The 14060-nt window shown below is 40.2% G+C and overlaps 1 protein-coding gene across 3 annotated transcripts in view; it reads right to left on the bottom strand.

The window, feature by feature from the left end:
• The window catches only part of runx2b (RUNX family transcription factor 2b), a 62041-nt gene that overhangs the window by 7290 nt on the left and 40691 nt on the right, over nucleotides 1-14060 (bottom strand). For 2 of the 3 annotated variants that reach the window (XM_060917740.1, XM_060917738.1), the window contains 2 exons: nucleotides 5554-5727; nucleotides 4283-4444 (listed from right to left, as the gene is read on the bottom strand). In XM_060917740.1, the coding sequence (XP_060773723.1) occupies nucleotides 4283-4444; nucleotides 5554-5727 (336 nt within the window). The remainder of the gene's footprint in view (nucleotides 1-4282; nucleotides 4445-5553; nucleotides 5728-14060) is intronic. The other variant, XM_060917739.1, reaches the window with a different exon arrangement.

Consider the following 14060-nt stretch of genomic DNA (forward strand, 5'->3'; position numbering starts at 1 on the left):
AGCACGGTGGTGTACTGGTTAGCACTGTTGCCTCACAGTTCTGGGTTCGAGCCCAGTGGCCGATGGGGCCTTTTTGTGTAGAGTTTGCATGTTCTCCTCATGTCTGCATGAGTTTCCTCTGGGTGCTCCAGTTTCCTCCCACAGTCCAAAGACATACAGTTAGGCTAATTGGCTACTCTAAATTGCCCATAGGTGTGAATTTGTGTGTGAGTGGTTGTATCCCAAGCCCAGAAATGGGAGGGTTGTGGCAGGAAGGGCATTTGGCGTAAAACTATGCTCCAATTAATATGACGTGTGGATCAATAGGGTCCACATGGACCCCGACCTGGCAACAATGCTGGACAAGGAGGAGGAAGAAGAAGAAGGTGATTGAATTCAGGTGAGTGCAATAAATAGCAGAGGTAGACAGTAATGAAGTACATTTACTTGAGTACTGTACTTAAGTACACTTTTTGAGTATCTGTACTTTACTTGAGTATTATTTTTTGGGGAAACTTATGACTTTAACTTCACGACCTTTGAAAGACAAATATCGTACTTTTCACTCCACTACATTTCTATCAAGGTCCTTGTTACTATGAAGCGGCTTTGAAAGTGGATGTTTTTTCTTTTCTTTTCTAAAACATGATGTTTTTTTTCGCAGGTGACACTGAGACAGTCTATCAGTAATCGCTAGGGTCATGTCACGGCCATAGACTGTATAAAATCAAGTTCAGTGATTTCTCAGCAGCGTTATTTGAACACGATCAGTTGATGGCAGAATGGAAGGAGGCGGTTCTTCTGGAGAATGCATGCACTCATGGCCCATGAACCCATGTTTCAGTTTTCTGAAAGGATTAAAGATTTGTTTCATTTTAAATGTTTGCTTTGTTTACCTAAAATGAACCACATCACGGCCTACAAAAACTTGCCGTCCAACCTGCAGAATCATATTGAGGTATATAAACATTTTATTCCAAGAGAAAGCTTGCAGTGAAGTTGTCTGTGCTTTTCGAGCTAGCGATAATGTTACAATAGCTATGCAGTCTGGTTAGTCAAATGACTTTCTATGGATTTGCCCACCAAGTTGCCATTGTCTTGTCCACGGCTAACGTTAACACATGGCTAGTTAACGTGGAGACTTAGTTAGCATGTAAAAACAGAGTTATGCCAACATGAATAACGTTAACTTATCTGAAGTCCTTTCAGAAATGTTTTAGCGCAATCTTGCCAAATAAACATGTAGAAATCTTTCTTTTCTAGTAATGTTAGCTACCCAATATGATTTCAAGTCTGAAAAGAATTTGCTAGCATGTCAGGTGGAGTTTCACTGACTAGCTAGCTTAACGTTAAACCACCATGATGGCACAGCATGTGTTCATTTTGTAAATCCAGTTGGTTGCTTCAGAGGCATTAGGTTTTGTAAGCATTGTGGCAATAATACAACAATGCATTGACAGAAAATGTACTTTTAATACTTAAGTATTTTTAAAAGCAAGTACTTCAGTACTTTAACTTAAGTAAAAATTTGACTGGAGAACTTTCACTTGTATCGAAATAACATTTGACCAGTGGGATCTGTACTTTGACTTAAGTCATGAAGTTGGGTCCTTGTCCACCTTTAATAAATAGTTGGGCAACTGTGAACGTCAGAGTGAGTGTGATTGCTGGGAGTCGTAGTCTATGTTTCTAGGCTGTGGTGTGTTCTGGGAAGTGGAGTTCAGAAGTGAATAAAGGAATACAAGGTAATATAAACAAACGAATAAGGTCAAACTTCAGACATATAAAAACATATCCTACACTGAGAAATGTCCTTGTGTGTGGTATTACAGTGACCCTGTCTTTGGTATCAGGGCTACAGGGCTTTAGTGCAATATACTTAGCATACAGATTTTAGTAGATGTTTCCTGGTGTGTGGGCAGGATAGGCATTGTATAAACATATGGCTCTGGGGATAAAAGATCAGTCAAATAAATCCATGTAACATACTGGTCACTTTGGTTTTGTGTACTTTAATAGCCACTGCACAGACAGTATCTCAAGTCAGCTTTCTTGAAATATGAATAAAAGTTTGCTCTCAAGGGAGTATGCTCTCTATACATTAGACTAAATCACAACACTGCACAGTGATCACAATGTCTCTTGGATTGGCTAAATATGCTTATGGAATTTTTCCTTCATTTTCTCAGACCAGCACGTGAATATGTGTATTCATGTGTATGGCTATATGCCTCTCATCTTCTGCGTCTGCATTTCCAGGCTTATTTATATGCTTGTTTATGTGAGTCTGCACATGTTTAAACTGGTCCGTGTTCACTTAGGTATGTGCATTGCTTCAGTAAATTGCGCGTGTGCCCGTGTTAAAAGTGCAGTCAGGTTGCATAAGCAGACACACATTTGGAAGTGTTTTGTGAGGTGTTTGAAGCATCATGGGGAGACGATCAGTCTCAGCCTCAGGTGTGGGCTCCTGGCATCTTATATGGTCTGAGCCCAAGCTAGAACCCCGTTCACCTGGCCCTCTGTCCTTCACATGCTCCCTTGTTAACCTTAAAAGTCACGAAGCCACTAATGGGGTATGGGCACCAGCAGCCCCCCCCCCAAAAAAAAAACCCTTTCTTGATGCAGTACTCTTATCATAAATCACTAGGCGTCTTTCCTGTCACCATGTCTATGCTAAGGGGGACTACGATTATGTGTGGGCGCGTTGCAGAGGCGTGAATTGTTGCTAAGACTCTCATGTCCTGGACTCACTAACAGTGTTCCCTCATGCACATTTTCCCCCTTTTATATTAAACCTCTTTGATTTGAAACTCTTGGAATAATGGTTCTCTAGCCCAAGGCAACAGAGTGTGTGCTCTGAATAATGGGCAGAACAACTAAAAGCACAGCCCCCCATTTTTACACACATGTACACATAAAGGCTATGTTTGGGCTGTATTTAAACAGTCACTGATGCTAGACAGCACTGGACCCAAAACCAGATGCTATTTCATACATCTAAGTATGCGTTCCATGTTTAAGAGGCACTAAGCAAAGGTTCGTTTGGTCTATTTGCCATACACAGCAAATATGCTTTTAGCAAGTATTACACTGTCAACTTCAGATGACAGCAGAGTTTAATGACATTTGACAACAGCGTCCGCATTTAATAGGAGGATTTTCTTGACTGTTGTTTGTGTCTCCGGCAGACGGATGTGTCAAACAGTACTGCCCTTATCTTAGATAATGGCTGTCATTAGCAGCAAGAGTTTTGAGTGCGCCATACAACAAGCAAAAGGCTGACAAAACCAGCCTAATCGAACCTGACAGGACAGGTGGCAGGCGTCCAAAAGCTGCCAAGAAGTAACACCAGGGAGCCGCTTGTTTAATCGCTTACAGTTGCTTTGGGCTCACAAGAAAGAAAGAAAGAAAAAAAAGAAAGAAAATGGGAGGAGGGAAAGTTTTAAAAAAGACTGTAAAAACAGTCACCTGGCCCCGGCTCAAACAGGTGCTTGGAGGGGGAAAGTCGTCGGCCCACATTTAAGCTTTAAATGTATGTGTTTGGGTGGGTGCAGGGCAACAGAGGCCAAATTAGCATATTAGATTCAGCACCAACTGGGCTCAGGCTCCCTGGCAGGATCTTTCGGAACCGATTCACTATAAAGCTGCTTAATTTGCCTGCCACCGGCCTGTTATTATGTCTTACTCTGTTATTAACCATATTCGGCACAGGATCAAAGAAACTGGTGGAGGAAAACGGAAACAATCTTTTTTTTCTGCTTCAGAAAAAAAAGGTCTTTCAATCAATCTCTGGAGGTGGAATTTTCAAGGACTACTGTTTTTTTTTTCACATCCTCAGACGAACAAGCCAATGAAAACTGAAAGCTCATGTCAGATTGTGGTTGTAATGCATTAAAACCTGAGCAGCAAGTGAAACTAAATATTTTTAACATGACTTTGACGCAAGTAAATCATTTGCAAATACAAAACAGAAGACTGATGATGCAACGCTAACCCTCGGAAATTAAATCCTCGTAGCTAAAAATGAATGATGTACCATAAGACAGACAAAGCAAGAGGATTCAACGAGCAGCTGACTTTCCATAAAGGAAAATATCTTTTATCTTAACATTTAAAAATATCAGCGCACCCCTCTGACAAACCCAATCATTTGGTTCCCAAAAACAAACTGGACAAGCTTTTGGTGTCCTACAATAAAATCATATTTGAACATATGTGTCTTGCTGTTTGGCAGCCAAGCCATGACAGCAGAGGTGGAGAGGGTTAGGGGCCGCACCTGCAGGGGCCTGAGGCTGGAAGTTACCTGGCAGGCGGCGGGGAACGTCGCTGATGGACGGCAGGCCGGTGGCACGGCTGGAGGACAGAGGGGTGGTAGAGTGCACCGAGGGGGATGCCATGGGGCTCAGGTACGTTGAGTACACTTGCTCATTAAACCAAGGAGGGGACGACTGTGACTGCCGTAGGTCTGACCATGTGTGACCAAACAAAGAGATGGAGCATTATTTCCACAGATATTATTTCCTTGTGTTTTTTTTTTTTTACACTTGTGTGATTCGTTAAAAGATATATGTCATAATGTTATGTCTTGTAATAATGTTATGCCTTGTTACTGATTAAACTGTCGATGCAAGCAGAGGTGAAAAGTACTTAAGTACTTCGATAATTTTGTTGATAAACTTAAGTAACATTTTAGGGGATGTGCAATTTACCTGAATAAAAATAGATTAATTAATACTCTTATAACTTGCATTTTCAGCCCCCCCCCCCTTTTTTTTTTTTTGCCCAGGCACCAATTCAACCAACATTTCTGTGTATTTCTTTAGGCTCAATATGAATTCAAATGAATTGGGGAAACCCTAACTTTTGCAACTTTTAATATGAATAGACTTCAAAGTGCAAATAGTTATGACTTTGCAAGTATAAGAAGACCATGAAAGAAAAAAAAAAAAAAGCATGTGATTTCAGTTCAAATCATTTCCTTTCTAACTTTTAACTGCTTGAGAATATTTGGTAGTGGATACTTTTGAACCTTTACCCAAGTGTAATTCTGACTTCGTGGCACAATATTTCACTTAACCAACAAACATTCTCTGTACTGTTTCCACTTTAGATTTGGGTATTTGTTTGCGTACATTGATCCTATTCATGGGTGAACAGGTTTTTATCTTTTGGGTCTGTGATAACATCCAAAAGAGACTGTCCTTAAACAGAGAGCTAAAAGAAAGTGGTGCAGGAATAATGTTATCTTAGCTGTTACAAAGCGATACCCAGGGCTCAGGATTTTTAGAGTAGGAATTAAAGACAAATGATATGTCCCTCATCTCTCTAGGTACAGGATGCACTGTGCTCCATTTTTCTTTGCTAATCACCCCTCCACAAATATATCTGGTGGCATAATTTACGACTTTAGTTGAGACTTAGCACAGCTGTATTTTTGCTTAGTTGAATAAAATGTATTTGCTTAGTTGAATAGAAACATGTATTAATATTTTATATTGTAAAAAGATGTACCACGGTACCACAGTGGTACCACAGTTGAGTGTGAAAAGTTCAGGAACTTAAACTTGCCCATACCTGAGATTTGGCTCTGGCTCTGAGGAGAGAATGAGTTGGGAGTATTGAGAGAGGTTCGGGGGGTTTGTGTTGGCATAGCCACCCTCATGGTGCTCTGTCGGATGCGTTCTAGCTCGCTCAGGCGGTCAGAGAACAGTCCCGCCTTTGGTGAATCGTCCAACTTCGGCCTGTGCCCTGCAATTTAGACGAGACGGCACGTGAGCTGATGGTGCTGGGATCCTGGCCATGCCACTGCATGACTGTTTCATTACCATGTTCACCACAAACAGCGTCATATTAATTACCCAAAGCAGAAAGCATTCCAGAATATTTAAGCTTTGATACAATTTCAAATGGCAGTAGAAGTAGGCAAACTCCTACATAGTAGATATTACTGTAATCCCTTAGAAGTAGATGAATTACAACTTAGGGCTATGCCTTTTTCTGAATTATTCATTATATAAACACAGTAATTCCTCAGAGTGGCAACACAGTGACAGAAATATGATGTTTTGCTGAAGCACAAAAACTAGTTCATTAAAGTTTTGATGAAGCCTGCTGTCTAATATAATTCACCATTTGTATTAATAGGTACAGGCTTACAGTTCACTTCCATTTGGAGTATGGCAGGCTTCTCGGATGGCTTGCGATGGATAAAAATGGGACAAGTGTTCCATTTCCTTCTGCATGAGCGTTTCATTCAGCCCTCTGGCATGTTCGGCTTGTCTTATTAATTTAGAATGTACTCTATTGCTATCACTCTGCCCTTAAAGTCCAAAACGATCAGTGGCTCCACAACAAAAGAGCTGTTTAATGTACTTCAGCTTACCCCTGCTGAGCTTCGCATTTTCCATACTGTTCATACTGTTAATGTACAGGGTTAAAGCAGGTGAAAGACACTTTGTGCCATGCCAGTCAAAAAACCCCAGGCTGTCTAGCAAAGCACACCTTTCACATTTTAACCACAAACTCCCATCCTTCCTTTACTACCTGTACAGTGGGATCTGCAGACACAAAGGGTCCATACTGACAAATGCTTTACAGGAGGCTCATAACAAAACCATTTAAGAGCTCACAGGTGCCCCGTGCCGGCTCAACCCATAGCAGAGGACGGATAAAGAGAGGAGAGAGGCCCCAAGCTGCACTCCCCCCAGCCCTCTTGCCCATTAAAACAGTGCTGTTTGTCTGTCTAGGCCAGTACCAGCTTCCCAGAGAAGGCAGTAAAGTAAATATCAAACAGGAGAGGGAGAAAAACTCCTGCTGAAACTGGAACTGGTCCAGTTGGCATAGAGCAACCAACTATGACAGGACCTAGACTACACTCATTGTAAAGAGAACAAAAAGACAGCGTAGACACTGAGAGAGACAGAAAAAGACAGTATTTCTTCCACAGTAGACATATTATTGGGAAGCAGAGGGACAGTAGATGACAGATTACAGTATATGTGGATGTAATACATATTTAATACTCCAAGACACATGTATGACATTACGAGCCTCACTTCAGTGTCTACTGGTGCAACTAAAGCCAGTGGGCATAGTGACATACTAGGAGCTGAAACCTCCATAGAGTCCAACTTCAGTCATTGAACAAACCCTTTTTGCCCAAAAATGTCACTGTAATTTATTTTACTACAAGCTGTGCACAGGCACTGATACTAAAATTAAGTACATAAAAACCTCTGGAAAAAGTTGTACATCGTGTATGCTCTCGGCTTCATATAAAAAGTGGTGTCCTGGAGACCAAGTGGACCCTCATCACCAGTGATTTTGGAGCCCCTCGATTTGGGCGGCACGGTGGTGTAGTGGTTAGAGTGGTTAGAGTGGGTTAGAGCCCAGAGGCTGACGGGGGCCATTCTGTGTGGAGTTTGCATGTTCTCCCCGTGTCTGCGTCGGTTTCCTCCAGGTGCTCTGGTTTCCCCCACAGTCCAAAGACATGCGGTTAGGTTAACATGGGGTGGCCATGGACTGAATTGCCCTTGAGCAAGGTACCTAACCCCTAACTGCTCCCCGGGCGCTGTAGCATAGTTGCCCACTGTTCTATATTATGCCCACTATATTATGTGAATATAGCACTGTTTCATCCAAATGTATCGCCATGATCTTAAAGACAACCATGTGGTTATCTTTAACCTTGATTTATCCTCCAAATAATGTTTTCTTAATATGCTTACAATGTTGAGAAAGAAAAGCTTATATTCGTGATATATGATCAAAAAGAACAGAAGTTTAAAGTGTCCATGTAATGGAAAACCAAATGTTTCCTGCTTTTTTGAAATAAGAGAATGATGTACCATGGAAACATTGTCAAAGTTTCTTCCACCCACATTCCATTCAGTCTAATATATGTATATATAAAACTAAGCTGCAAAAAAACAGCCATTTAATTATAATTTAATCATATTTGCGATTGACAATTACACATCACTGCTTTTCAGTGAATATTTCATCCTAGACTATCTGAAACTAAATAGTTTAAATCATGGAATAAACTTTTTGATGAAGTGCAGCCTATCAGAATGGAGGCTATTTAACATAAATCGGTCTTAAAGGTAAAGTAAAAAATAAATAAATACGACACATTATTATATTAAAAGTGGATATCAAGAGAAATGTAGAATATGTGAACTTTAAACACGCTAAACATTTGCCAAATCAGCTAATTAGGAACACAATAAAGCAATTTTAACATTAAAGGTCCACTGTGTATGATTTATGGGGCTCTATTAGCAGAAATGGAATATAATGTTCATACAGTGTCTTGCAAAAGTATTCATCTCCTTGGTGTTTGTCCTGTTTTGTTGCATTACAAGCTGGAATTAAAATGGATTTTTGGAGGGTGAGCATCATTTGATTTACACAACATGCCTACCACTTTAAAGGTGCAAATAGTTTTATTGTGACACAAACAATAATTAAGATGAAAAAACAGAAATCTCGAGTGTGCATAGGTATTTACCCCCTTTCATATGAAACCCCTAAATAAGAGCTGGTCCAACCAATTCACTTCATAAGTCACATAATTAGTTAATTAAGATCCACTTGTGTGCAATCAAAGTGTCACACGATCTGTCACATGATGTCTGTATAAATCAACCTGTTCTGGAAGGACCCTGACTCTGCTACACTACTAAGCAAGCAACATGAAAACCAAGGAGCCTCCAAACAGGTCAGAGACAAAGTTGTGAAGAAGTGTGGATCAGGGTTGGGTTATAAAAAATATCCCAAACTTTGAATATCCCACGGAGCACCATGAAATCCATTAAAGCAAAATGGAAAGAATATGGCACCACTACAAACCTGACAAGAGAAGGCCGCCCACCAAAACTCACAGACCAGGCAAGGAGGGCGTTAATCAGAGATGCAACAAAGACACCAAAGATAACACTGAAGGAGCTGCAAAGATCCACAGTGGAGATGGGAGTATCTGTCCATAGGACCACTTTAAGCCGTACATGCCACAGAGCGGGGCTTTATGGAAGAGTGGCCAGAAAAAAAGCCATTGCTTGAAGAAAAAAAAGAAAACACGTTTGGAGTTTGCCCAACAGCATGTGGCAGACTCCCCAAACACATGGAAGAAGATTCTCTGGTCAGGTGAGACTAAAATTGAACTTTCATGGGAAACATCATGGGAAATGCCATGTGTGGCGCAAACCCAACACTCTGAGAACACCATTCCTACAGTGAAGCATGGTGGTGGCAGCATCATGCTGCGGGGATATTTTTCATCTGCAGGGACAGGAAAGCTGGTCAGGACTGAAGGAAAGATGGATGGCACTAAATACAGAGCAATTCTGGAGGAAAACCTATTTGAGTTGGCCAGAGGTTTGAGACTGGGACGAAGGTTCACGTTCCAGCAGGACAATGACCCTAAACACACTGCTAAAGCTACACTGGAGTGGTTTAAAGGGAAACATTTAAGTCAAGTCAAGTCAACTTTATTGTCAAATATGCTATACATGCTCGACATACAGCACACATGAAATTTCAGTCCTCTCTGACCCACGGTGCAAACAGGCAATGCAATAAATAAAAATAGAATAATTGAAATAAACAATATAAACAGTATGAACACTCTAAATAATAAATAAACATAGACTAAACACTTACAGGTATATATATATATATATATATATATATATATATATATATATATATATACACATACACACCAGGGCTTTTACATTAACTTTTTTGCTCACCGCCCACTGTGGCTAGTGGTTTTCCCAAGTCACTAGCCATTCAGCCTTTTCACTAGCCAAAGTTCGGAAGATCTAGATTTAATTATGAATGGCAGCGTATAATGTATCTCTACAGTAGCACTCAAGTATTCAGTGCTGTTAAGGTAGCTCCCTATATGAAAACATGCAACCAATTCAGACAAAAATATAAACAGAGTATTCTGTTTATTGAACTCAAATTCAAGCCCCTTACAATATGAAATATTGTATAATATGAAAAATAACATTCAGTACAACTGAACTGATTCTAATATTAAAAGTCCAATTCAAAACATTTATCACTGAAAAACATTTGATGTTATTGATATGCAAGTATTATGTGTATTATCAAGTATTATTATGTATTATCTATTAATAGTGTGTGTGTGTGTGTGTGTGTGTGTGTGTGTGTGTGTGTGTGTGTGTGTGTGAACATGTGTAGAGAGAGACATTAAATATCCTCATTACATTCATCATCAGATGAGTCTGAATGGTCCATGAAAAATGGTCTTCGTGACCTGAGGCTTCCAGCAGGCCATAAGTTGATAGCTGGGGCGGGATCAACTTCTTTCCAATCATGTGAATGTTTCTAAACATCAGCTCCATCCTCTCCAGCTCAGCCGACTTCATGACAGCCAGGGACTTGAAAGCAATGCTGTCATCTTCGCCTGTTTTGATGTTATAGTACCGATGTGTGCATTTGACTTTTCGTGGTCCTTTAGAGTTTCGAGTTTAAAATTACTGGTGCCTGTCTTTGCCAGACTTTCTACAGTCTTCGCAGTACATGGTATTTTTGGTTTTGCTATGAACTAGCCAATCTCGCCCTAACTTCCATTTGTCATTGAACTGTCTTATCTTCCTATTAGCATCTTGTTCATCTCCATGGCTGTAGCCAGCTATGAGGCCACCAAGGTCCGGACCTCGGTCATTTTTAAGAGCTGAAAATACATTTGTACGCTAAATATTCAACTGGATAAAAAAAATAAAGAATAACATTAAAATATCTCCGTAGAAAGTGCATTGTTAATTATGTTAAACGTTGATTCTGTCTTCTGTGTCTGTTTCGTGCGCGCGACTCTGAGATCAAGAACACAAAAGTGAATGAGCGCGCAACTCGGTGGAGGAATGCAGTGCAGTAGACACGGGTTTTTCATGGTAACCATCAGCGCACTTTCATGAAGCTGTTAAATTTACATTTTCGAAGCAGCGCAGTTGTAGTCTACCTTGTTTGTGATTTTAAGAATAAATCATTCGATAAGCCAAAGCAATAGAGTGGAAAGTTTCAACTTATGTTTGCCTTGGATAACTTTGCCTAAAACATGGTGGTGTATACTGATTTTTTCCCCAGATTTTTAATTTTTTTTGTGTAGGTGTAACGGATGCCAGATTGTTAATGTATCTTATGCTTAGTTTACACATACCCGGGTATATATAGAAATGGATAACCCCGCCTCTCCGTTTTCAAAAATATCCCCGATTACACCAGACCATTCTCCAAAATATCTGCATTTACACGGATCTGCATAGATACGCGGCTAAGTGCTATTATGAGCATACCAAACAATAGGTGGCAGTATAAGGAGACGTATAAAGCCATATTAGCCTATCAGAATCGTCTTGAATTTGTCTTGGTGGGAGGAAAAGTGCCTGAAAAACTGCGACCCTTCTCGCAGTCCTTCTCCTCTGCTCCTCATAAAGCAGTTGTAGTCCTATTTGCAAATGCAAACAAACCAAAAGTGTTTGCAAATATGTAAAAAGGACGACCACCCGTGTTGCATCCATGAGACCATCAAACCAAAATATTGAACGCCTGACGCAAATATTGTTCTGTGACGCATATCGTGATGTCGGGAAAACCTAAAACTCCATTTTCCACTATTTACACGCAAGCATGAAAACGGAGTTTTCAGAAATCTTCACTTTGCCCGGAGTTTTCAAAGATATCCGTTTTCAGTAACTGAAACCTCCGTTTACGTGTAAATGAGAGGTGCAACCGCATAAATAAATATGCATCTTCATAGATATCCAGCTACGTGTAAACGGGGTATTAGTTCCATAGGCTACATGGTTAGGGTATCTTTTGTCCTCATTGCTTGGGCCAGATCAAACCATTAAACAAGCTTAAATTATTCTTACTCTTGCCACATACATGATTTTTTTTTCCAAAACTGATGATATTCAGTTCAAACACCATTAAAAGTAATTTCAGGAATAGAGCTCTTGTGTGGCGTGTAATTCACCTCTCTCATTTAAATATGGCGAAAATGTTTCGGCGCGCGCTTTGCGCATCATGGACCTCTGTGATTTTAAAATGCTGCTCCGGCCCTGATCATCTCTGCCCCTTTTTCCCTGAGCAGCAGGGTTTGAAACTCCAGCTATACGCCGCCACATAGTGCGCTTGTCAGTCGTCAACAACTTTGTTGCTTTGTTCATTAACCGCAGGTTACCGCATCACTGATTTTACCTGAGCCGTTAACGAACGTTCTAAACAATTCTAACATGTGTCAGAATGTTTATGCAGGTGCTCATGGGAGTTGTAGGCGTGTAATATTACATTGCAATGCATTTATTATATCAGATGCCTTCAGAGAAAACTACAATTAAAATATATTGTCATACCACAGAATAAACCACCTGCCAAAGTGGCTAGTGGAACTAAAGTTATGACCCGCCAAAGCTGAATTTTACCCGCATTTGGCGGGTGGGTGGGTGCTAATGTAAAGCCATGACACACACAGATACATATACAGTGCCTTGAAAAAGTATTCATACCCCTTGAACTTTTTCACATTTTTCCACCTTACAACCACGAACTTAAAAGTTTTTTATTGAGATTTTATGTGATAGACCAACACAGAGTAGCACATAATTGTGAAGTGAAACGAAAATGATAAATGTTCTTCAAAATTTTAAACAAATAAAAATCTGAAAAATGTGATGTGCATTAGTATTCAGCCCCCCTGCGTCAGTACTTTGTAGAGCCACCTTTTGCTGCAATTACAGCTGCAAGTCTTTTGTGGTATGTCTCTACCAGCTTTGCACATCTAGATACTGAAATTTTTGTCCATTCTTCTTTGCAAAATAGCTCAAGCTCAGCCAGATTGGATGGAGAGCGTCTGTGAACAGCAATTTTCAAGTCGTGCCACAGATGCTCGATGGGATTTAGGTCTGGACTTTGACTGGGCCATTCTAACACATGAATATTCTTTGATTCTAAACCATTCCATTGTAGCTCTGGCTGTATGTTTAGGGTCATTGTCTTGCTGGAAGGTGAATCTCCTTCCCAGTCTCAATTCTTTTGCAGCCTCCAACAGGTTTTCTTCAAGGATTGCCCTGTATTTAGCTCCATCCATCTTCCCATCAACTCTGACCAGCTTCCCTGTCCCTGCTGAAGAAAAGCATCCCCATAGCATGATGCTGCCACCACCATGTTTCACAGTGGGGATGGTGTGTGCAGGGTGATGAGCAGTGTTAGTTTTCCGCCACACATAGCGCTTTGCATTTAGGCCAAAAAGTTCAACTTTGGTCTCATCTGACCAAAGCACCTTCTTCCACATGTTTGCTGTGTCCCCTACATGGCTTCTGGTGTTGTGCCATACTTTTTCCATTTTTGAATGATGGATTGAACAGTGCTTCTTGAGATGTTCAGAGCTTGGGATATTTTTTTATAACCTAACTCTGCTTTAAACTTCTCCAGAACTTTATCCCTGACCTGCCTGGTGAGTTCTTTGGTCTTCATGATGCTGTTTGTTCTTCAGTGTTCTCTAACAAACCACTGAGGCCTTCACAGAACAAGTGTACGGTATTTATGCTGAGAGTAAATTACACACAGTAGGACTCTATTAACTAATTAGATGACTTCTGAAGGCAATTGATTGCACTGGATTGTATTTAGAGGTATCAGAGTACAGGGGGCTGAATACTAATGCACACCACATTTTTCAGATTTTGATTTGTTTAAAATTTTGAAGACCATTTATAATTTTCTTTTCACTTCACAATTATGTGCTACTCTGTGTTGGTCTATCACATAAAATCTCAATAAAAAACTTTTAAGTTTGTGGTTGTAAGGTGGAAAAATGTGAAAAAGTTCAAGGGATATGAATACTTTTTCAAGGCACTGTATACACACACACACACACACACACACGCACGCATATATATTACACTACCGTTCAAAAGTTTGGGGTCACCCAGACAATTTTGTGTTTTCCATGAAAAGTCACACTTTTATTTCCCACCATAAGTTGTAAAATGAATAGAAAATATAGTCAAGACATTTTTCTGGCCATTTTGAGCATTTAATCG

This window comes from Neoarius graeffei, chromosome 3, assembly GCF_027579695.1.
Source record: "Neoarius graeffei isolate fNeoGra1 chromosome 3, fNeoGra1.pri, whole genome shotgun sequence".
NCBI lineage: Eukaryota > Metazoa > Chordata > Actinopteri > Siluriformes > Ariidae > Neoarius > Neoarius graeffei.